Source organism: Paramacrobiotus metropolitanus, unplaced genomic scaffold (assembly GCF_019649055.1).
Source record: "Paramacrobiotus metropolitanus isolate TYO unplaced genomic scaffold, Prichtersi_v1.0 Parri_scaffold0000046, whole genome shotgun sequence".
In the NCBI taxonomy this organism is placed as follows: Eukaryota; Metazoa; Tardigrada; class Eutardigrada; order Parachela; family Macrobiotidae; genus Paramacrobiotus; species Paramacrobiotus metropolitanus.
This window is the reverse complement of record NW_026570266.1, coordinates 169,307-193,840: the sequence shown is the minus strand read 5'-3', so window position 1 is coordinate 193,840 and position 24,534 is coordinate 169,307. Positions and strand designations below refer to the sequence as shown.

The 24,534-nt window shown below is 44.3% G+C and overlaps 4 protein-coding genes and 1 long non-coding RNA gene across 6 annotated transcripts; all 5 read left to right on the top strand.

Annotated features, from left to right (window-relative positions):
* The first annotated feature begins 2,775 nt into the window (after positions 1-2,775).
* Positions 2,776-4,567, top strand: LOC129591473 (muscle LIM protein Mlp84B-like). The gene is made up of 6 exons (XM_055487139.1): positions 2,776-2,877; positions 2,943-3,116; positions 3,209-3,286; positions 3,642-3,855; positions 3,947-4,059; positions 4,165-4,567. The coding sequence occupies exons 2-6, from the start codon at positions 3,024-3,026 to the stop codon at positions 4,408-4,410; spliced, it is 744 nt and encodes a 247-aa protein (XP_055343114.1). The 5' UTR covers positions 2,776-2,877; positions 2,943-3,023; the 3' UTR covers positions 4,411-4,567.
* Positions 4,568-7,446: 2,879 nt separating this feature from the next.
* LOC129591479 (uncharacterized) lies at positions 7,447-8,927 on the top strand. The gene has a single exon (XM_055487148.1). It carries the CDS (start codon positions 8,007-8,009, stop codon positions 8,490-8,492), a length of 486 nt encoding a protein of 161 aa, XP_055343123.1. The 5' UTR covers positions 7,447-8,006; the 3' UTR covers positions 8,493-8,927.
* Positions 8,928-10,541: 1,614 nt separating this feature from the next.
* Positions 10,542-12,027, top strand: LOC129591496 (uncharacterized). Its single transcript, XM_055487168.1, has 2 exons — positions 10,542-10,889; positions 11,210-12,027. The coding sequence occupies exon 2, from the start codon at positions 11,357-11,359 to the stop codon at positions 11,795-11,797; it is 441 nt and encodes a 146-aa protein (XP_055343143.1). The 5' UTR covers positions 10,542-10,889; positions 11,210-11,356; the 3' UTR covers positions 11,798-12,027.
* Positions 12,028-13,508: 1,481 nt separating this feature from the next.
* LOC129591475 (uncharacterized) lies at positions 13,509-15,252 on the top strand. 2 transcript variants are annotated; one of them, XM_055487142.1, is made up of 2 exons: positions 13,509-13,938; positions 14,125-15,252. In XM_055487142.1, the coding sequence occupies exon 2, from the start codon at positions 14,335-14,337 to the stop codon at positions 14,743-14,745; it is 411 nt and encodes a 136-aa protein (XP_055343117.1). In that variant the 5' UTR covers positions 13,509-13,938; positions 14,125-14,334; the 3' UTR covers positions 14,746-15,252. The 2 variants fall into 2 exon arrangements, with proteins under 2 accessions (XP_055343117.1, XP_055343118.1); XM_055487143.1 differs by having other exon boundaries at positions 14,073-15,252.
* An 8,566-nt stretch (positions 15,253-23,818) lies between these two features.
* Positions 23,819-24,274, top strand: LOC129591417 (uncharacterized). The gene is made up of 3 exons (XR_008690835.1): positions 23,819-23,860; positions 24,021-24,098; positions 24,176-24,274. It is a non-coding gene; the product is annotated as an uncharacterized LOC129591417 (long non-coding RNA).
* Positions 24,275-24,534: the final 260 nt, after the last annotated feature.

Sequence of the window (24,534 nt, the reverse complement as noted above, 5' to 3'; positions counted from 1 at the left end):
GCTGGAAAGGTGGAACACGGACGAACTCACTCGGATTCGATGGTACCAGAAGTTCGAAAACTACATTGAAATGCCCGAAGTCCCGGATGACAAGAAGTCAATCTGTTTCCGGGCTCGCTCGGTCCCAAGCCGTTCAGGCGTTTGGTGGCCGTATGCCTTCCGGGCTAAAGATTTTCCATTGCAGCAGCTGCTGGAGAAGCGTGTCCGCTACATTTCCTGCACCTTCCGGAAAGTTGAAATTGCAAAATTCTTCAAGGTAACCCAGACTTGAAGTGAATTCCTGGAAAACTTTTCGTGAAAGCGCCAAGACGCGACAGCTTACTGCCAGTTCCCATCCACAGTGCTGGATGAGAACCTCTGCGTGGCTTTTATCAACGATCTCCAGAATGGAAGCACCCGTTCCCACCTAATGACCCATGCATGACCCTCAATCGTTCGAAGAAACGTTAAACGCGCAAAGAAGTGCAAAGCGGGCCGGAACGAAGCCAAGCAGTCCGGATCCCGTAGCGATGCCGACGATGACGTCCATAAAGAACAGGGCAGAAGGGCGTGCAGTCTCACCCCGAAATCCGGTTACAAGCATTGCTGCCTTTTCAAGGGCAGGCGCGACACTGGTACAGTATACTGCGCAGTTATGAAAACAGGTAGAGCTGCACACTGCTTTTATATACACGAACATATACGAATCTGGTGTGTCATATCTGCGTGTATATACACGACCATCCGGAAACAAGAGCATAAGTTCAGTCCAGAAACAAAAGCACTCCGCCGCTGGCAGCAGCTAAAATAACATCGTTAACAGTACCGCCGCCCGAAGACAGCGCCATTTCCCCCTAATAGGTTGTAATTTTTCTTATTAAGAAACACTTACAATAATTTTTTGATTGGGTGTATGATGGTCCGTCCATCTGACCTGAGCTTGGTCCAGCTTTTTTGCCTCGTACAGGAGCTTTTCTGGAAGGATTTTGCGCTCAGGTTCGCCCTTTTTTACGCCCGCATTAGTTTTGGTGCTTCCTTATGTAATTACTCTTAACTTATCCAAGTCACTATACTGTACAGCAGCAGCCTGCCGAGACTGATTCTGCAAACCATAGTACAAACTACAAATTCGTCGGCTTGAAAACCTGGTAACTGTCAAGCTATTGTCAATTTAATGTTTATTAAATTGACTATTGTCTAGTAATTTGTGAAGTTAAACAAGGCGCTGCTTTAATGCGGCTATTGCAGAATTTGTTTCCAGGTATGTTTTTTAATACAGTAACGGGCACTGTATTTTTGTTGGGTTACTGAGTAACCCAACGAAAATGCTGTAAGAAGGAAGGACAAACTCAATAAAAAATAAAGTATTTTATAAATTTGGTTTATCGTTTCAATTGCTTAAGTTCTGCAGATACCAGGAATCACTTATCAAGATCTAGGAACAAGTCAGGTCGAAAGTATTATTTCCTTACCATTCGCTGGGCGGTTCGATGTACTGGCTCGATGACTTCACGTTCTCCGTAACTCCGTTCTCTCATATTCAAACATTTCTTATGAATTAACAGCCAAACACTTTTGGTATATCAAAGGTAATCATTAAACCAAAGATTAAAGGTAAAAAAAAGGTGATGATTAAAATTAAAAAGGAATTTTTTTGTGTTAGTGCACATGATCGGTCGGTGACCATCGTAAACGCACGCCAAATTAAGCACCCACAAGACTCTGGATCACCGGGACGCATAAGATGTATTGTTACTGCGTTGCCCAGCAACTTCCGCTACATTAAACGATCTACCTAAGCAATACAAAACTCGCTTTCCGCGTACAGCTTGCTAAAGTCGAACCCTGCTGGAGGGCGCGTCCTGCAGAACCGTTAATATATCATTACATTGAATAGTTATTATAACATGTACTTATTTTTGCGTTAATTTTACTCTTCTTTAATACATAGTAAAAAGCAAACCTGAAGCAAAAGGAGGGCAGAAAATTAGAAACTGCAGTAAAAACACGTCAGCCAATCGGCTTACACCTATTATTTTTTGCTTTACATATCCAGAATCCAAAAAAGCGAGTAGTTTTAGGCTTTTAGCAGCTGGTCCTCGTAAAGAGTTGTTAAATCAAAAACGTGTGATAATTAGACTTTAGTGCAACGGCTTTAGCTTCCTTTAACTACGTATTCAACTTCGGAGCTATTGGAATCTGAAATTTTCACTTTGGAATCGATAAACGCGGTTGTACTGATTACTGCAATCGAAGTATCGGCTGTTGCATTCGAAAAGGACGATGTGCGCTTTAAAAATTTATTTTTACAAATCTTGGAATCTCGGAGATGTACTGTAAAGGATCACCATGGAAGTGTTCGTTGTGCATTTTGAGAAGCCGTGCATGTACAAATCCACTTATTATCCGTAAATGGTAGCCATATTTACCGACATACCGGTATGCATAAAATCATGTTTTCGAATGTGCCGGAAATGTCATACCTATACCCCTTTACTGTGCATGTAATTATAAATCGTACAGAATTGGATACGCGTGGCTGACGAGCATTTTCACACAATATATCAAAGAAACCGTAGCCAACAATAAACCAGTTCTATTATTATCGATAACAGCTCTACCTGCCATTATCAGCGCAACCGGAGAATAACTCTCGATAACCAATGGCTGTCGTATGTGGCAAGTACTGTCTAACTATTGTCTTGTTTATCGGGCAGTGGTAACCAATAACCATATACGACCTGTTAGTTCAAAAACCCATACACTGCAGACTTCTCATGATGATATCATGAGGACTCGTGATTTGCATTGCTGCAGCCCACTTTATGGTATATCTGGATGCAGATGTTCAACGTGGACCAATGGCAATATTTCCAGAAGGAGACTGCAAAATGGCAGGTACATAAACCGCTATTCAGTAAGAATGCACATTAAAATTCCTCAGTCTTACTCCTGCCGTTTAGCGCAACACCAACCTTATAACTGGGAAAGTGTGAGCACACTACTGACTGAACTGCATCGAATGCCTTTTGGAGGGCACGTTCATGGGGAATAGCAACAGCAGCCGTGTGGCGAATGGTCCGTATGGATTTGAGAAACAGTGTATTGGATGCGGAGAACGCATCGAAAAGGAGCAGGTATGAACGGTGTATTCACTGGGCGTTTATTGTGCATTTCGAAATATATCGCTGAAGAATCTTTATACATGGTGCATAATTGTTATTTGCAGCCCGTAAGGATTGTTACGGAGGGAACAATGAACATGACCATGCCGCCTCGTGATATGTTAGCTTGGGCGCACCAAATGGTAAGCAAATTTTTAAAAGTAATGTTGGAAATTAGCACATCTATTTTGTTGTAGCGTACAATTAAACGGTACGCTAGAACAGCATTGTTTAATATTGTGTGCCAATTCGAGATGTCTACGTGACTATGGTTCAAATTTCAAAGTTCTGTATGGTTCATTACACGGAGGATAAATTTCCAGTGGGCTCTACAACGATTCAATTGAAATATTATAAGACGGTTTCTTAAAACGGATCGAACAATCATACCCTGTCAGTTTCAATCAGTGCCATAATTATTTAATTACAAGAAACAGCTTTGGCTTCCCCTCCGCTTATTTAGAAACGTTATCCACAGCGTTACTCTTTGCTTTGCAGAAAAAAAGTGAAAAAGAATACTACTTCCACGTGAACTGCTTCGCCTGCCGTCATTGTCGAGCTGCCATTGATGCCAATGAATTTCGTATAGACGATAACATACTCTGGTGTAGGAAGTGCTTTACGCGTCAAACGCCGCCCAAGTGTTGGGTCTGCATGCAGCGAATCCGGACCAGGATTTTACCGTGGCTCGAACTATTCAGACTGCACAGATGTATGCACCTGGACGACACAGTAATTACTGTATTTAGTACAGTGAAGTGCCGCTTGCGTAAGCATTTATTAGTAAACAGTTTGCTTTGCAGATGTTAACGGGATTAAAACGGTGAAAAAAGGCAAGAGCTTCCACGAAGAATGTTTCACCCGGCAAACTCGAGGACAGTGTCCAGCTTGCATGGAATATATCGGTTTAGAGGAGGTATGGATGTACTAATCTATAATTTAAGGACTTCGGCTCAGTGCAGCGGACCACATCAGCGCTAGTGTATTTCTTCACGTGTTTATTTTGTAATATATTTTTCAGTGGTCAACCGTGGCTTTGGGTTCGGCCTTCCACAAGGAATGTTTTCGCTGTAGCTACTGCGGCGGAGGATTCGCCAGACGACTCCAGGTGCCATGGAAATCTCCCAGATTTTATCTCAGCGGACAGTCAGCAATTTGCTATCGATGTTACGCCACTACATCGTCTTCCGATACTCAAAACTATGTCAAACACAAAAGCAAATACAAGATGACAGTTGCTAGAGACATGCTTTTTACACGATCTTAATAGTAGGCATGTTCACTAATCATGTACACAAAAGTCAATTATTACATGAATCTGTTCATAAAATTGTTTATTGATGTACGCTGCAGTATTAACTCCATAGTGTACTCGTACTCCTACGGTGAAGTATTAAGGGCTGTAAAGATCGCTAAACAGTGAAGTTACAAGAGTAAACACGGAAATATTTGCTTAATTTTGTATAACGGTTTTATAATCTTTGCGTAATTCCGAAAGGCAGAACACATGATAAACGCGGCAGTTGAAGAAAATTAGCTAAATAAAACTGCGGAGCTCCTTGTGCGAAAACAAGGAATCCTCAGACAGCCGAAATCAAATACTGTACGATCATTATAGTGTAGTGTATGCCATAGCAATGCTCGAGACGCTGCACTCTGTAATAACAATTCCTAATGGGTTAGAGCTCTACTGCTCCTCTAGAAACCTAAATTAATAAACGCGAACACGACCGTCATTCGCAAGTCCAAACAGTGACCGCTGGTTCTTTCCGCTAAATTCCTGCAGTGAAACTCCAGTTCACAGCAGTTTTAACACGCAATCCCGGAACCCCGGTGACCATTTGCGGACCTTTTCCAAAGTCACTCCCAGTGGCTGCATCGAAACCCGCCGACGATAGTCGTAAAGATGTCAATTAGGACTGCTCCGGTCATATCTACATTACATAGTAAAAAAACTTTTTTACCGTAACAATAATCTGGAAAAACCGGTAAATATTTTACACCGACGGACATTTTTCTAGTAGCCAAGAAATCGGAGCTCTACGTTGTTTTGCTTTAGTTTATTAGAGCTCTACGTTTTTTGATACCTTTCTAAATTTTGCTAGTTTACGATAATATGAACGGCCAATGTTAGACGCTATTAGGCACCGGATCCGTAAGCCTTACATGTGGAAAAACGTAACCATTGTCGAACCGGCTTCATCTGATGACTGCAGCTTTTCCTGCACAGAAGCTTCATCCTCTGCTGTCTAGGAGGACGGAAGGAGTCGGGAATAGATGTTGAGCGATCTATAGCGAGAATTCGTGTGTTGCTCATCCCACGGCCAGATACCGTTCTCTTTGACCAATATAAGGCGTTCTACACGTTGCCGAAAAAGAAGGTGGAACGGACAGCTTCCGTTGAACAAAGCCGCCGGAAAGTTGATACTGACGCCATGCAACTGAATAGCTGCGATTCAGGGTGTAGAAACGTAGCCCAATGAGCCGCTGGCAGGTGAACGTATAATATTATAACTATTTATTACTGTTGTCGTACTCATGCCTGTACAGAGTACTATTCTGTGTCTGTACGTACAATACAATATTTAGCGGCCAATGTCAAAACGCCGGTAGAATTTCTTGCTGGCAAAATTTTTGCGTGGTTAAACGCCGGCCGAATTTCTTGTGGTCAAAACACGTCGGCAAAATTTTTCACAATTTTCAACTTCAAGTATGCGCCGTCAAAAGGCCAATGTCAAAACGCCGGCAGAATTTTCTGCCGACCGAATACTTGTTGTGTGGTCAAAACGACGGCCGAATTTCCGGTATTAACCCTTTACCCTTTCCGGTGTTAACTCTTTGCTTTCGCATGGATCGCTTTAGGTTGTTTTTCTACCATGTTTTGCATGTAACTCCTTGTTTGTTTCTTGTGCGCGTGTTCTGCATTCTCTTTCGCGAGATTTCATGCACGCTGTCAAAGCAACCCTAAAATCGTGCCGACGAAGATATGTAATTATAAGTGTAGAGTGCCCAATCTTTGTTTTACACCGCATGGCAAGTATACCTCGAGGCAGGTGACATTTTTCAGTATGTCCGCTTGAAGTTCCAAACGTTGAAAAAATTCTGCCGGCGTTTTGACCACCGGAAATTCTGCCGGCTAGAAATTTACCCGGCGTTTTGACCACACAAAAATTCGGTCGGCAGGAAATTCTGCCGGCGCTTTTATCATGCAGACGAAGTACCGAAATAATTTTGCAACCGGAAAAGCAATTTAAAGAGTAACAACACTTATTTTAGTGTTATCAAATAGTGAACCTCTAAGTTTTATATGAGTTACTCAAGTATAAGAGCAAAAGCACGGTATAATAATCTTTCATGTAGTAATAATAGAATAATTATTATTTTTGCACCATGTTACGTAAAAGGTGTACATTGTCATACATATGTTGCAGGTAAATCTTTTAACGCACGCCCTAAACTTAGGAAAGACCATAATGATTATGAATGTTTTTTCAATCTCCAAAATTTGGAATTTTTATTTAGGGTAAACCGCGCAGGCGTACATACTGTATTATGTAAAAATTACATACAAATTTAAAGAGGGAACGCTATGTGCGTGATGGGCACAATACAGGATTCGGAGAAATTAAAAGGAAATTTTCTTGTTATAGTCTTTTAAAAGTGTGCTGTTGTTGATTTCCTATCAATGTACTATGTATTACAACACAAATGTGCACTCTGTACTGGCTGTCAATGGCTGATATTCGATGTCGATTAAAATTAAGTAATGGATAAATCTTTGTGCGTAAACGAAGCGGAAGTCAAAGGAGCGCTAGAAGTGCGCCCCGCAAGCGGCTGCCACACGACTCATAGTTACCGAGCCCGATGATGCTCCGAGCTGTGCGTGTACAGAGATATGCCAGTGCACCACATCATGATTGCGCAATAAAATTCGTGACGGTGAAGATTTGACGCTGGCCCATAGACACATATGCTATAACTTAAATTTTCAAAAATTCATAACTTTGTTCATTTTCGCGTTAGTTTTTTTTGAATATGCTTTAAAAATACAGAATAATAGTAGGCATAACAAATGTTTTTTCGATTTTCTTTTAGGGTTGCGCACTGTGTGCCTATGTAATTAGCATGGCTGTCTATGGAGAAGTCATTTAATTTGATTTCAAGATATCTCGTAGGCGGCTATGTTAACCACGTATGCTCTCAGTGCCAAACCTTAAGACGGAAACAGAAAAAAAATCGTTTTGCCTAATAGTAGATATTATTCTATATTTTTAAAGCATACTCGCAAAAAATTAACGCGAAAATGAACAAAGTTATGAATTTTTGAAAATTTAAGTTATAGCATATGTGTCTATGGGCCAGCGTCAAATCTTCACCGTCACGAATTTTATTGCGCAATCATGATGTGGTGCACTGGCATATCTCTGTACACGCTGTGCTGTCTGGAAAATTCGCGATGTTCAGAAAAGCACTCGTACGTAGTGACAGTACTTCCAATTTTTAATTCTGTTGACTTGTTGTGTTGAGGTTTAATACCAACTGATTGTACTAGGTGCCGTAACATTGTAGATTTTTTTTGCACTTTAATCCCTACCTTCTCTTAAAGTGCTGGCTTTCTTTCTGTCCCGTAATTTCTTGACAGGCTTCCAGTCGAAGTGATTGGTACTGGATTAAATCATTAATGGGAATAATTATATCTGCGTGCTGGAATAATTTTGTGTTTTATCTTTGCGATGAGGCTGTCTAGCAGTGCAGTGTGCAGTTAATAACATTTGCTGCCAACACTGCGCGCATCCGACGGAGACGACCAGGGAGTCCCGTGGACTCCTCAGCTTCGGTTGTCCATTTTTTGAACAGCAGCGAATGGCGCGGGGGAAGCCCCTGGATCCCGATCTCGTCAAAGCCGTGTTCCGGCTGTATCGGCGTGAGAAGAGTGTCCGGAAAGTGGGGGAGATCTTCGATAAATCGCATGTCTGGGCGACTCAGATCCTCCACAAATACGACGAGCAGACGGGGCTGCCCAAAGAAGCGGCGAAGAAGCGGGGCCGCCCCCGCAGGACCACCGAGGAGCAGGACAAAGAGGCCCTGGCCTTCCTGGCTGAGAATCCCGAGCTGAGCGCCGCCCAAGCGTCCTCCACGGTACAGATCCCCACCCGCACGCTCCTGCGCCGAATGAAGGAGTTCAGTGGGAAGAAGAGAAAGGAAGAGAAGAAGACGGGACGAAAGACGGCGGTGACCGAAACGCTACCAACAATGACGACAGTATCAGAAACGATAGGACGGAAATCCGGGCAGCTGGAGCAGTCAAATAGTAACTCATTGACGATTCAGTTCAAAATTATTCAATAGTGATCTCCATTTCGGGATTAATTGGATGATGTTGCTTATTAAAATAATAAATAAAACTGCGTATTATGCAGAACTTTTACCTTACTAAACTGACCCTTTTACTGTATTGTATTTATTTATTATTATTTTGTTATACGATTTTTTTTTATTTTTTCACCATAATGGCCAAAACGTTGCAGTCATGGGCCTCATGGCGATGGTGATCTGGTGTTTTGGGTCAGAAAAGTGCAAGACAAGGAGCCCATAAGCCCATAAGTTCGACGGGTTCGAGTCAGTTCAAATAGAATGTGCATTCGTGCATGTAGCAGAAATATACTTAGCAGCGCCTTTTCAATTTGATAAAATTATATACAGTAGTTAATAGCACTTAAGGGATTTGGCCCGGTACATAGCACTAAATTCGTGTACATTGAGGGGAACTTTCGTTGTCGCGCACCCTCAAACACTTTTTTCCATTGCTTTATGGTATTTTGAAGCCAAAGAATTATAGTTGTAAATCCTTTTGCGCAACATCGGTTGCGGAGTTATGACAGTAACAAAATTCAAAGTTTAATGCAACCCGGTGTAAAAGTCTCATTATAATGCATAACCATGAAGATTGTTTTGGTACGGAACCAGACTTCTAGGGTTTTTTCGAATTTTAAAATGAATTTTAAAATATTTAAAATTCATTTTAAAATTTGAAAAAAATTGCAGAAGTCTGGATCCGTACCAAAACAATCTTCATGATTATGTGCATTTACGTGCAAAATTTGAAAGGGATCGGTCCATAATGAGACTTTTGGTACACCAGGTTGCATTTAAACTTTTTGGAATTTTGTTACCCTCATAACTCCGCAACCGGATGTTGCGCGCGCAAACGGATTTCACAACTACGTATACAATTCTTTTTTGCTACAAAATACCATAAAGCAATGCAAAAAAGTGTTTGGGAGTGCGCGACAGCGAAAGTGCCCGTGGATGTACACAAATTTGGTGCTATGTACCGGGCCAAATCCCTTAATAGCACTTACGGTAAGTGTACAAGAACTACTCGTAGTACACTAAGGGGCAATCCATAAATTACGTACGCAGCGAACCAGGGAGGGAGGGGTCCAGAAGATGTGACAAGCTGTGACGGCCTCGGCGAACCCAGGGGGGAGGGGGTGGTCCGCTCCATGTATTGCGACTGAACGAACCAGGAAGGAGGGGTCACGCAAACGTGACGGACCGCTACGAAGGGGGAGGTGGGGGGGTAAAAAATCGTGGTTTACTGCGTACGTAATTTATGGATGGTCCCTAAGCCAATAATTTCATTAGCCGTAGCGCATACATAACGGCATATTAAGTGGTGCGGTGAATCTCAAGGCCCATCGCATATGGCCACACAAGGTATTTTCTAAATATTACTCGCACTGTGTATGTGTTGTCATATGAAACTGCGTAAATTTATTACTCAAATAATTTTTTTACTTCATTATCAAAAATAAGACATTTTTTGCCTTTAAATTAGCTGAACGGCAATGATGCCAAGGATTGTTGTTCTTGTTACTTGTGCATGTACTACGCGATGTAATTCAATAAATATATTATTCTTATGTTCTGCTCCTAAAAGATCAGACGCCCGCGATAGGAGAACACTGCTGATTATACAATTTAATGCAACTTCAATTGAATTATGAATTTCTGAATTTACTGAAAATACTGATGAAATAAAAACCTCGCCGATGACGGGACTCGAAACCGTGTATTTTTTGCTGACTCGCTATTAATTCCATCAGCGCTACATACTCCCACAAATTTTAAATGTCTTTTCGATACCTTAGATTTTATAGATCAAAATGATGTCAGTCAGTTTCACGACGAAAACCTGGTTTGGAAAATTAAATTATCGAAACAGTAAATTGTATGTACAGTAGATCTTATAAACGCAGAACTGTGTGAGAAATGAGAATTACGCGAGAATGGCTAAAAAATGAACCGGAAATGTGACTGCCACTCGCGCGGTTGTGACAGTCACGCCAGTAAAATACTCAAATCGCTCAACTCCAGTGAAAGTTGAGAAAATATCCCAATGAAATGACTGTTTTTTTATAAATTAATAATTTGATGATTGATCCAATCATGTCCGAAGTTCTGGAAAACTGAGCCACTTTTTTCAGTCTAATCAATATTTGGAACTCTTCCTGACGGTCCTTTGCTTATAGTTTTAAGAAGCCCATAAGTTCGACGGGTTCGAGTCAGTTCAAATAGAATGTGCATTCGAAGGAAACTCACTCGTACAATTTTATCCCGTTGGCGTTAATAATTATTATCTTTTTGTTCCGAAATAATTTTCGCGTTGATCTGGAAGTATTACCCAACATAACATCCTAGTCATCCTACTGGAATTATTATGACGCGACAATTCTCGTCCAGGTATGGAGAAGACTCAAAGGAACGAGTGTTTACCATGCATGCATACTGTACAGCTTAGGACAAAATGGTCGCATGCCCAACATCTCCACATTCAGTACGAATGCAGCGCAGTGCACTGTACGACTGAGTTCAAAATATCCGTTTCGTACAAGTGCACTGCACCGCTTGCGTACAGAATGCTGGGTATGGGGCTATGCGACCATTTTGTCCTACATTGTAGCATTCACTTGCTGTTTTCGTTCCTTTCTTAAAATTAATTTCTCTACAGTTTACATCGTACTGAAGAGTTCTGGTCTAGTCTAAAAAATAATTGTTTTCAGAATTTGAAATTGAAAATTCGAAAGGCAGCGAGAACTCCTAGCAGCAAGGAAATTTGACGCGCACTTGGCGACATCGATCGATATTCGACAACGTGAATTCTCCTGTTAATCTCGTACCTCCCCTCCCCCCTCCCCCTTCGGCGAAAAATGGTCCGGGGGAAGGTGATGGATCCCGACCTGGTGAAAGCCGTGTTCCGGCTGTATCGGCGAGAGGGGACCTGCCGCAAAGTGGCGGAGATCTTCGACAAATCGCACGTGTGGGCCAACAAAATCCTCCACAATTACGACGAGCAGACGGGCAAACCCAAGATCGTCAAGCCGAAGGGCCGACCCCGCAAGACCACCGCCGCGCAGGACCAGGGCACCATCGCTTTCATGCAACAGAATCCGCAGCTGAGCACCGCGGAAGTCGCGTCCACGGTGCAGATTGCCCCCCGCACTTTACAGCGGCGCCTGAAAGAGCAGATCAAGAAGAAAAAGGAGCAGAAGTTGCCGAAGAAAGCCCATCGTGATCCTGCGGTGGGGGAGTCACCGCAGCCCACCCTACCGGGCCCGCCCACCATGGCCAACGAGGAGTGGAGCAGCTAGAATTCGAAAGGAGAAAAATATGTGTTGGATGGGTTGAGCGGCCTCCGCTGATGACTGGTGATGTAGGATTTGGTACATTTCCTAGGGAAATTCTCAGTTATTCCATTACATTGGTTATTTTGTATTCCTTGATTTTTTGATAAACTCTCATTTTGTGGAAAATACGTTTTTTCGTATCTCGCGCGCTCTCTGTATTTTTAACAGATGATAGTATTAGTATTACAGAGATGCGAATTGTGTTGATGCGCGGTATCACGCCATCCTATAAGTCTCACAGTGTTTACAAGCGGTTTAATCCGCGAGTGAAAAGCCCACGACGGACCATACGTTGCCAAACTGCAAACAAATCGTTCCTGCTGGTACTTCTGGTAGTAACATCGTGAATATTACAACAAGCGTTACAATCGTTGAATGATAAAATAATACGACACGTAACCCATAGAATCACAATTCTAGTACGGAAAGTACTGCCAGCCCGGCGTTCGTGAAATGCTCCGAAACATTTAAATACAAAGTAGTTAATTTCCACTTGAACTTTCCGTCTCAACGGGTACACTGCGGTTAAAAAGATTGGATGAGGCAAATCGCTGATGGTGGGGATTGGCACCCCTGTGTACATCCGCGCAAATGATCGTGACCGTATGACCCATCATTTTCCACTCGCACCAACACGCGGCAACCACCTCAAAATTATAAACCTCGTCGAATGGTGGCCGATGTATCGTGCTGCAAACGAAGGAACGGTGCGTATGTTCTCTTGTACAGATATACCAACACTTGACTTCTCATACTGTACTCTAGCAATAATTAACGATAATTGATCGTGGACTTAACAAAATGTTAAGGGAAGTACGGCCCGGCCCGGTACATGATATCAGTGTCGTCTACACTGTACATGCACGAAACCCTTCACTTTCGTGCACTCAAAACTTTTTTTCTCTTGTTTTATGACATTCTGTACCGTAGCCAGATGATTTGCATACACTTGCGTGAAAGCCATTTGTGCGCGCAACATCCGGTTCGGGAGCTATGGCTGTTAGCAAATTCCATAAAGTTTAAGTGCATTCAGGTGTACCAAAAGTATCTCTATGGACTGATCTTTCAGATTTTGCACGTAAATACACATAATCACGAAGAACGTTTTTACATCGATCCATGCACTGTTCTAGCAGCTTTTCAATTTATACTGAATTTTAAAACAATTTTACAATTTTAAAAAAATTATGAAAGTCTGGATCGGTGTAAAAACAACCTTCATGGCCATGTGCATTTACGTACAAAATTGGAAGGAGATCAGTCCATGATGAAACTTTTGGTACACCTGAATGCATATATTTAAACTTTTTGGAATTTTCTAACAGCCTTTAGCTCTCGAACCGGATATTGCGCGCACAAACGGTTTTCACGCCAGTGTATACAAATGGTTTGGCTACAGAATGCCATAAACCGAAACAAAAATGTGTTTGGGAGTGCGCGAAGGTGAAAGTTTTCGTGCATTTGCACACGAATTTGGTACCATGTACCGGGCCGCTTCCCTCACAACTAGACTGGAAGCGAAGTAGCAACCGGAAGTCGTTTTGGTTTCAAACAGCTCCCCGCGAGCGGCTGTCTCCACTTGAGATATCCACATAGGCACATACCGTAAGCATATTGCATGAAACTGATATCAAATTATCAATGATAATATTATCATCCGTTGCAACGTGTAAAATTTTATTCCTTTTTTTATTTTTTTGAACCTTCTGAATTATCGGTTTTTATTTCCAATTAAATGTTTAATCTTGCTCAAAGACATAGTACGGCATTCGGCATACATACTGATTGACAAAATTAGAAGGATCTGTGAACATTGCGGTGATTTACAAAATCTGGAAAATATCGCGAAAAGAAGTATTTCGTAGTTCATCGAACTTCATCCAGTCCAATTACTTCTAAGTATTCGTATGCCTCCAATGGTGCTCATATATCACCTTCACTGACAAAGGCGACGGAATTATACTCGCACCTTCGAGCTTCGTAAACCTACATATTATGATATATTGGACCCGAAGAAGTATCCCGAAAGAATGTTCTCGCTGATGCGAATGGCGTATTAGCGTATTTTGCTGCTGGAATGGCATCCAGCGTGCATTTTTGTCCAGGTAAGAAAAACACAGCAGCACTCCAAGCAACCGCACCTCATTAGAAATTATTAAATTTTGTCAATTGTTTTCTTGAGTTAACGATTTCTAATCGCTGGTATGTCAGGATCTCTTATTCTTTCATTGTGATTCAGCTGGAATTCTTGCATGGATGCCGTGCTCTATTTTGAAAACAAATGTTTTCAGAAAATTGTTATTGCTCAGTCGATCTGTCGGATTCCCTCCCAAGATCGTTAGCCGCGGAAAACTTCCGGCGCCCTGAAGACATATCTCGCCTCACCCCATATATGGCACTGGACTGTATGCCTTCGATAGCGCGTTCATCGGAGTAGATCAGAGCGGAGAAATCCAGTGGGTTACACTTGTTATCTCGTGTATTACTCCACTACAAAAAAAATGGCACGTGGCAAGACCATGGATCCCGATCTGGTGAAAGCGGTGTTCCGGCTGTATCGCCAGGAGAACAGCACCAGCAAAGTGGACAAGACCTTCGGCAGGGCGTGCGGCTGGACGTACAAAATCCTGCAGAAATACGACGAGGAAACGGGAGAAATCAAGGGCGGGCCGAAGCCGAAGGGCCGCCCCCGCAAGACCACCGCGGAGCAGGACCGGGAGGCCCTCGCCTACGTGGCACACCACCCGGAACTGAGCGCCGCCAAGGCCGCTTCCACCGTCCAGATGCATACCCGCACACTGCTGCGCCGCATGCAGGAATACAGTGGGCAGAAGAAGAAGGGGAGCAAAGCGCGACGGAAGTCTGCGGGACAAAGAACGCTGCCGACAATGGCTCCCGAAACAATAAATTAGGAATGTGGACGGGTGGGAGATTGCCGATCGCCAGCCAGAATTGGGACGGTGGTTGTCATGTTCTGTTGATGGGTCGCCCTGCCAGCCGCCCTTGCTGGCTGCTGGAGTTTGATGCATTTTTGGCTTTTTCCTGTGGAACTTATCGGCTTAGATTTTGCTGTATGTATTGTAGCGACAGAAATTAGAATGTACCGCCAGTAGGAGTGTTAATGGCTTTTCTCTACTGTTTATTGGTTGTTGTGTTATGAAGATCAGAATCCTAACTTTCCTACTTTTACCGACCGCATCTCACGGTCGGAAACATCTTGAAATTAGTCTTGCTGGAGGCCGAGTTGGTGCAGCTTGCGCCCAATCTTGCTCCGCGCCTTCCGCGCTTCTTGCCCCTGTGCTTATGCATTTCTTGCTACGCGCCTTCCGCTCTTCTTGCTCCCACGCTTATACGTTCTTGCTCCTCAGCTTGCTTTGCTCGCTGATTCTTTTTACGTTGTATTTGCTAATAAACACCTGCGATGACCTTGTGTTGTGTTGCGTAATCGCTACGAGGACATTTGGGTGCTGTGAACATACCCTGCACGATTAGGCTGCGATGAACACCTGGTTAGCCGTAGCTCGGTCTGAATGCAAACGGCTATAAATTTAGCCGGCTGTTCATCGCAGACTAATCGTGCAGGGTATGTTCACAGCACCCAAATGTCCTCGTATGGGATGATCATGCATCTCCCATTGTTGTCACCCTGTAAACGGTAGTCAGCTTCCGGTCAGCATCACTGCCGACCGTGCCAGCCTTTCCCACACTAACAGCCGACAGATCGTGGTAAGGTGGATTAACCAACCCACTAGAACAGCAGTCAAACCGGCTGCTGTTACAGTATCATAATTTATTTTATTCTCCTTGTATTTCTGCTTTTATTTACTATAATACAGTTTGAATGAAAAATTAATTATTGTTAGGCATGTTAGCCCATGCATTTTGCTGGAAGTACAGTCTGTACAGATATAATATTTTGATTTTAAAAATTACGCGTGCATCAAAACAGCGATGAGTTCTACTTTGATGTTTTATGCATTCTGGACATATTCACTAAACGGATTGATTTATCGAACGCACGTTGGCACATAACGAAAATTCCAAAAATGATAACATGGTCATTATAGTTTTTATGTAAACTTCATTATTGTTCACCACCGTTCTGATTTAAATGCTCACGTAATTCTTGTGCCATCCGTTAAGCCAGAGGACAAAACAGCATTTGTGAAACGAAGACAGGGAGTCATAATTTTGTTCTAGGTAATATTCACCTTTTGTCTGCTGCCTTTGAAGAGGTTCTGGGCTCGTTGCAAACCACAATAAAGAATTTTTGCCATAAGCCAAAGGGAATTTTTGTCAGTGTTTGAATTTTTGTCATTCGCTGTATTGAACTTGGTACTTAGAACTTTCTCCGACGCTTTCTCGAACGTTCTCTAACCTGTAAAGCCCGTCATATTAAATACAAAATATGACGGGCTTTACAGAATAACTGATCAAGTACCAGGCACCCAATGGCATGCATATTTAGCCGCGCAAGCGGATTTAGCCACAAGCCGGATTTATTGAAAGCTAAATCTTGTGCACAGCGACAGTGTAGTTTGCGCGGTAGCGAATCATCATTTGCAACCTGCAAGGTATCGCGCTGCCACAGCAGTTGATTTTATTCTCGCTTGATTTGATTCCTATGATTTTCAGTCGCCATTTTATTGCGGTAATACTTCAGTGGGTTAGACATGTGACTACGTATATAGGGGGCAAAAGTAAACGTGTTCCACCGTTCCCTTGTACTGCTGCCGTCACCCGGCTGGACTTTGACGTTGTGGCTGAACATGGCGCTTATGTACCGCGCCAGATTTAACCACATGTATTGAACGTAACGTCACACTCCAGGCGGGTGACGGCAGCAGTACAGGGGAACGGTGGAACGCGTTTACTTTCGCCCCTTATATTCTAGTTACAGAGATCAAGTGAGTTACACACCGTTCAGTGATTCAGACCCTATTTCCTATCGCCATGAACACGACATCGCGCTACTGGATCTGCCCCAGCGTAGGAGCCTTTACCATGCTTGTGTGCAGCCACACTTCGACTACGGGTCGGATACGTGGTCACCGGCATCTTTGGCTTTGCGCGGCAAACTGGCTAAAGCACAGCGGAAAGCACTGCGGGCGATTTCTGATTACAAGGAGCGGGTAACACCCGAGCTGTACCAGAAACTGCGCATCCTGCCGGTGTACGACCGTTGGAAGCAGTCCGAAGCAGTATGGTTGTACAAGATCTACAACCACGAAGCGTACCGTCCTCCGCAGTACATGGTCGAAATGATTGACTTCACGGATATCACAGCGCGGTATAATCTTCGTAAGCCAAAGAGAATCGAAGCCTCAGCGAAGAAGAAGATCGGAGAAGGCACGTTGGCTATGCGTTTAAAGGACATTTTTGAGCGCATACAAAAAGTTAATATGCAGATACTCAGTGTTGATGGTGTGGGTTTTTTCAAGTTTGCTCTCCGAATGGTTGATCTGTCGTAATATGCCGATGTTGTTTACTTTTGTACTGACCAGACGTTGAAGTCCCGTTTATCGGGTTGTCTGCTCTTGATGTAATAATAATAGTAATAATAATAATAATAATAATCATGTCTGGCCGCACCATCACTTTCACTGGCCACGTACTGGACTTATGTCTACGGATTTCCCGTGCAGGTGGCACTGCGGGATGTTCCTGACGGCCCGATGATCTTTCGTCCCGCCACATTCATCGAAAACGTTGTTCCCGTGTTCTGTGTGGTACGCCTTAATGGGGACCTCACCACAACGGACTATCGGGTTGTCTGCATAACAGAGTTGGCAGAACAAATGCCGACACGTGATGAGGAGCCAAGTGGTTTTGGCGCCCAAATTTACAACCAGTTCGTCTACCGGAAGCATGTCATCGATTTTCCGCAGGCGCCTTTACTGCGGAACGTGATTGGCATGCCTCAATTTGTGATTGGTACATGCCGACTGACACTGGCCAACGGCGACCAATGTGATGCCACTTGTGGACTGATTCGCTCTGCTGGACCCGATTCGTTTACTTTCCGCTGCGCGGACAAGCATATTTTTCAGGCAAATGGAGCATATACTGTCTACGGCTTCGGCGTCGGTTGTCGTTTGTTTGTGCGAGTCGGGACCGACACGGTCACAATCATCTGTGCGGAAGTGCACGCAGGCGCCGGCGGACGCAGAAAGTTCTGGAACGAAGACGCCCTGAAAGAAGCCTGTCGAAACTGTCTTGCGGTGCAGCCCAAACAAAAACTGGATGACCGTATCGGTTGTGGTTGTGGAAAGGAAATGCTTCTCATGGGTGAGTTTAATTATTTTGCGATACTATTAATTTTAAGTAATTTAATAAGCAGCATAGATTAGTGAGTTTACTGAACATGGAACCTTCAAAGAGCGCCGCAGAAAAATCTTTTCTGGAGATCTCGCTGTTTGAATACGTCATGAAATTATAAGTACCGGCAACGGTCCAGTAAATGTATTCCAATGACTATATCGATATTTTTTTACCCTGCAATCATATCTTGCGAGCACTGTGTTAAAATTGTGTAAAATCAAGCCGATTTTAAAGTGCAATATTTTACAAACATAACGAAAACTTATGTTTGGGAAACTTAGGAATGATAACCGGAAACACAATGTTCGGAAGATTCGTTTTTACCAACGTAGCAGTAGACTTAACGTATCCCTCGTATGGTATGTAGATTGGTAACATATTATGCTATACAATTCTTTTGCCTTGTACAAACTATTTGGGCAATTGTGGCGGAGACTATGCTTTAAGTACTAGTATTGCCAGCCTAGGTTACTATCTATCAAGCGCTGAATGCGAGTGTTATCAAAAGGAACGTCCAAAATGACGAGGACGTCAGCGGGCTACAACAACCAAATAACTATTCGCTTTACAGATGGTGTCGAAGAAAGAAGTCTGAAGGACCTTGCGCATCCCATACTCGCAGGCACCTTTCACAATATTGATGTCGTTACTCAGCTACGAACGAGCGGGTAAGTTAGACGTCGTTTTTCGAGAACGCATAAAAACCTACAAGTTTACCCCTACCAAAATAATGGTTCTTTGAAAGCAGCGATTGCTGTATTTGTAAACCACCGGCCTCAGTTAAGCAGTAAGTAGTAGTATCTCTCCACCTACCTTACACAGAAACTGGTAAATTTGTGGTCTCATGCACTATTTATTTGCTATTTTAAATGTTTGAGATTCTTTGATTAATAAGTCCCAACGTCTGCAGGCCTGACGTCTGTTCTGCTGCTTTGCAGGGTGTGTGGGCTATGGAAGCTACTTTTGCGTGACTTGTCGGCCAATCCTCACATAATCTTTGATATCTCCACCATTAGCACTCCCAGATATGGTGTGTGCTACAAGCTTGCTATGATGGTGGACCGCACTGTGTCTCGGTATACACGAACAGTGATTTTCCGTGAACCGGAAGAACGTGGCGATGATCCGACTGGGATGTGGAAGTTCTTACCGTTCTTTATCAATCTGTCTAGCACTGCCAATATTCTGAAAGCCAAGGGTATTCGCCTGCAGAAGATTACAGCGAAGAACGCCCAGGACCATCCCGCATGCCCGTTTCTGGATCTCCATGAGAGTTACAAGGACTGTCCAGAAGTAATCAGAACATATACCTGCCGTTTGTTGTCGAAAGTGAGGGAGATTTGTGATGAGTTCGTGTTGATTAACTACACTGCGGCGCATCCCGCCGCCATGAGCAGCAAGCTCAAGACACTGTTCATGGACGATAATTCTCCGTGGCCACGAGACCTACCCGAAAGGGGCGGTGAATGTGTGCCGCAGTCGATGGTGGTTATTCCGTTTCTGCGCTTCCTCTCGGCGGAGACGACCGATGAACAGTCCGAACGCTTCCTGGTGGCGGTTAACGACAAGTGCCCGGTCGTTTGTCAGCGTGTACAGGCGAAGGTGGCCGGTGTGCATGCGGACTGGGTGCGGACGCTCGCCTATCCTGAGGACTGGACCGGCATTCGCTGGTTTCTCAAAGTGTAAATCGCAGCGCTTTTATGGAATACCTGTAAGTTGGGCTAATCGCGATGCTATTGCTTTTTGTAGGTTTAGCAGCTTCCGCCCCGATCAGACTTCAGAATTGTGGGATGAAGCGGACTTGCGAGAGCTTGATGTGTCCACGTTGAGCCGGTTGGCTATGCACATTCTGGATGGGTGTTATGCGGATTGAAGCGGTCGCTAATTTCCAATGCATAGAACGGATGTCGCGTGCATCACCAATTGGAAAGATTGGAAACAGCTGGAATCGATTGCACTTCTGTTTTTTTTAGCTGGCCTTGAGTGGCTGTTATCCTGCTTTCATGATTTGTTGAGAATCTACCTAATCGATATAATAGGCGCTTTTTTTCGGCAGAACTGAAAACTGCAACTTGCAATATTTTTCTGACCTATGTTTATTATGTCCGTAAACCCTCCATTGGTGAAAATATCGTATGGTTCAATGTAAATTGATAAAAGCTAAAAATCACCATTATCCGCATCACCACTATCTCTATATAAAAATTCAAAAAAATAATCGGCTGTATGAGTTATCATATTTGATAACGTCGGCGTAATATTTTGTAAAATTTAAAGATTATTGTAAATACCTATTACTTGTTGCACCAAGTCCAAATCTAAAAGACATGCCAGCTAGAAAAAGATGCCAAGGAAAAAGTTGAAGGCCTTCTGCCTGCAAGAGTAGCTCGCCTCGGCACTGGTAGAACAGCCTCGGCTCACGGCCTGCCGGATCTTCTCCTTCACACTGCTTCCAGCTTCTTTCGGTGGTTGGCATCGATCTTGACATGATACGGTTGGCATCGATGCTGATACGACGAAGGTGGTTCTCAAAATCGATTTCAAGAACGCCTTCAACACAGTCTCACGGGACGCCGTCCTGGCCGCAGCGCATGAACATTTTCCTGAATACAGTGAATTTCTACGTAGTGCTTACGGCCACCATTCTGTGTTATTTTTCGAGGAATTATTGCTGTCTTCCGAATCCGGCTTTCAACAGGGCGATCCTCTAGGCCCTTTACTGTTCAGCCTGGCCCTCCGAGCAGTGCTAATCGCATTGCGGTTGAAGTTGAACGCGTGGTTTCTCGACGACGGAACCGTGGGCGGAACACCAGAGGCAGTTGCCGCGAGTTTTGCCGAAATTATTCAAGGCGCGATGGCCATAGGTTTGCAGGTGAACGAGTCTAAATGCGAACTGCTTATTCTCGGTGGATCAGCTGAGTCCCAACGTAAAGTCACAGAGAACTTTCTTGAACGTTATCCCAAACTGCGCATTCTGTCGAAATCTACCATGTCATTACTCGGTGCTCCTGTACTGGACGAAGCTGTCGGACCATTATTGGAAGAAAAAGCCAAAACGTTGACATTGGTCTGTGAACGGTTGCAAGTACTTCCAAGCCATCATGCGCTGTTTCTCCTAAAAAACTGCCTCGGCGCACCGAAAATTATCTACATGCTACGATGTTGTAACGCATGGAGATATCCTAAGCTGCTTTATCAGTTAGATGAAACATTGCGCGAATGTTTCCAGAAGTTGTCCAATGTGCGTACCAATCACGACGACTATCCCTGCTGGCGTCAGGCATCTCTACCTGTTAGCAGAGGCGGAATCGGCATCCGCCGGTCGGAAGAATTATCTCTCCCAGCCTTTTTGGCTTCGATTCAATCCGTGTCCGGCTTGGTGTCCATGCTGCTTCCAGACTACGGGGTAGTAAACGTTACTGAAGCCCTTGATTTATGGAAACTAGGTTTGCGTCAGCCTGATATCCCAGAACTCGCCCTCCGGAAGTCCCAAAAAGCCTGGGATCTGCCACTTTGTAACGTTTCACTGTCAACGTTATTGGACGTGTTTCGAGGTGACGAAGTGAATACAGCCCGCTTGCTTGCCCAGTCAAGGCCAGAAGCCGGCATCTGGTTGAACGCATTGCCTTCAGCTCACATTGGAAACTTGCTGGACGACGATGCTTTGAAAATCAGCGTCGGTTTGCGTCTAGGTGCTACGATCTGTGATACCCATGATTGTAACAAATGCCACAAACCCGTCGATGGCTATGGTCACCACGGATTGTCATGCGCGTTTTCCGCGGGAAGGCATCCACGTGACGGTGGATTAAACAGTATCATTTGCAGAGCATGCGTGTCTGCGGGTGTGCCAGCAAAGTTAGAGCCGCGCGGAACATCTCCTACAACGGAACGCCGCCCAGATGGCTGTACGACATTCGCCTGGAAACGCGGAATGTGTCTAGCATGGGATGTGACATGCGTAGACACAGTGGCCGCGTCACATGTTAAAGCAACGTCCGCCACAGCGGGAGCCGCCGCTACGCAAGCCGAGGAAAAGAAAATCAGACTGTATTCCTATCTGAACGGCCGTTATATCTTTGTCCCAATCGCTTTTGAAACGCTTGGCCCTTGGGGAGCGGCGGCCATCGCCATCGTCAAGGAGCTGGGTAAAAGACTGCGACAACAAACCGGAGAAGTACGCTCGCACGAATTTCTTCGACAGCGCCTGTCGATTGAGATTCAACGGGGGAACGCGGCGTCAGTACTGGGCACCATGGATGGAGTGGATAAGCTTACAGAGATTTTTTTATTATAGTTTGAGCGGTTCTGTTTTATATTACCCACAGTGTAACGAGCAACAATAAAGCATCACTCACATCTTGACAACGTCAGTGCCTTCTGCAGGTTATGAATAGTGGTTGTAATTGTGTGCCCTTTACATAGATTTGTGCTTTGATGCATATTCATACAGATTTGTTCATGTATTTCTTCGAATAGCAATATTTCTTGGAGGAGACGCCCTTTTCGTTGTATGTTCTCCGTACAGCGTAGACGCTTCCCCGAGACCAGCGAGCGTTAAGCTGTAAATCCCACCTGGCTAGTTTCTGTTTTCTGATTCACTTGCAATTTGCATAACGACCTTTAGACGCAAACGCGATTTAGATATGAATTCAAAGTCACATGTGCACACAAGGTCAAACAGCCAAGGGAAGCCGTTGTCTTTTCCTTTGTAAGTACTCATGGAAAGTTTGTGCCAGTTTGTTTTCACATGTTAATCGACTACTACAGTATGAGTGTTCGGTGAATTAAATTTGCGATCACCATGAATGCGACATCACGTTACTTTCGACAGCTGAACTCTGGTGCGCGGGAGGTGAACTACGGGAACACAGTGTTGATGCAGCGCGACAACGACCAGTGGTGGCTGGGATACATTCAGGATATTGACGGCGACCAGTTCTTCGTGGACTTTGACTCGACCACTGTACACGCCCAGAGGACCCACGCTAGCCATGTCTGGCTGCACCAGTACCTCCATCGTACATTTTCGTCATACGCAGATGCTCCTCTGCAGGTAGCGCTGCCGCTTGTCGACGGCGGACCGTTGGTCTTCCAGCCGGCCATTGTCATCGTCGACCTGACCGGATTGTTTTGCGTTGTCCGTCTGACACAGAATGGGCAATCCACTACGAATGAGTGCTACGTGGTGCACAGACATCATTTCGTGGAGAAACTACCTACAGCGGACGGGGAGCACAGTCTCTTCCGTAAAGATCATCATCTACCGGAAATACGTTATCAATTTCAAAGAGGCGTATTTGTTGCGTGATGTGATTATGATGCCCCAGCATCTCTCTCGAACATGCCGATTGTTGCTGGGGAGCGGGGACCCAGTGTGTATTGAGAACTGTAGATTTCGGTGGCGATATGTTGGCTTGGATCGTTTCACTTTCAGTTGTGGCTATCTTCACCAACTTCACCTGGAACCCAGGATAAGACCGTCAATTTTTACGATCGAACTCGGCTGTCGAGTATTTCTGCGGGTGGGAAACAGCACGATCACTATGGTGGGCGCCGAAATGCATGGCAACCCAGCCGCTCGCCGCATGTTCTGGGATGACAATACCCTGCGTGAAGCGTGTCAAAACCACCTAGCCGCGCAACAAGAGAGACTAGCAGATGGCAGCGTTGTTAACGGCTTTTTGATAGCCAAATTGCAGCTTGGTAAGTGCATCAATAGCTGATTTACGAAATGCTCTTTATCATTACACCAGTACCTGTACCTTACACTTACACGAGCGGCTCTCTGATAACTGTAATTTACTGTATTATGTGGGCGAATTTATTTCGTATGCAATAAAAGGTACCGAATTTTCATTTTTAGCTGTCTGGCCAAGAAACATGGGCAATAGTGCACCGATCGAGTTACAATTTTCGAAAACTAATTGTTACGGACGAGCAGGTAGTCAGCTGATTTTCTAGCGCCACTAAAATTGATGATAAGATTCTATATGTGTTAGCTATATGCTTTCGGTTTAGGGTTTGTGCCCTCTGGAATCTTCTTATAGGGAACAATGTCGCAAAGCAACACGTTATCCTCGATCGCCGCCCGCTGGGCAGATGGAGATTCAAGGACCCGAGCTTTCCCATTGAAACTCCCAGCACGCAGTATTGCTACTCCGAATACCAATTGGTAATGTCACTCGATTGCGCTCTATCACAGGATACACGAACAGTGTCATTTGCTGGAGACTGGAGAGGGACGGAATCGTGATCATTTCGCATCCGGCAACAACTTTTCGCCGCTCCTGCGCCTTGTCGGACAAATAGTGAAAGCGAAGGGAATTTATCTCCGCATGATAATTGCTAAAGACATGGGCGATTATGGTTGTACTTCC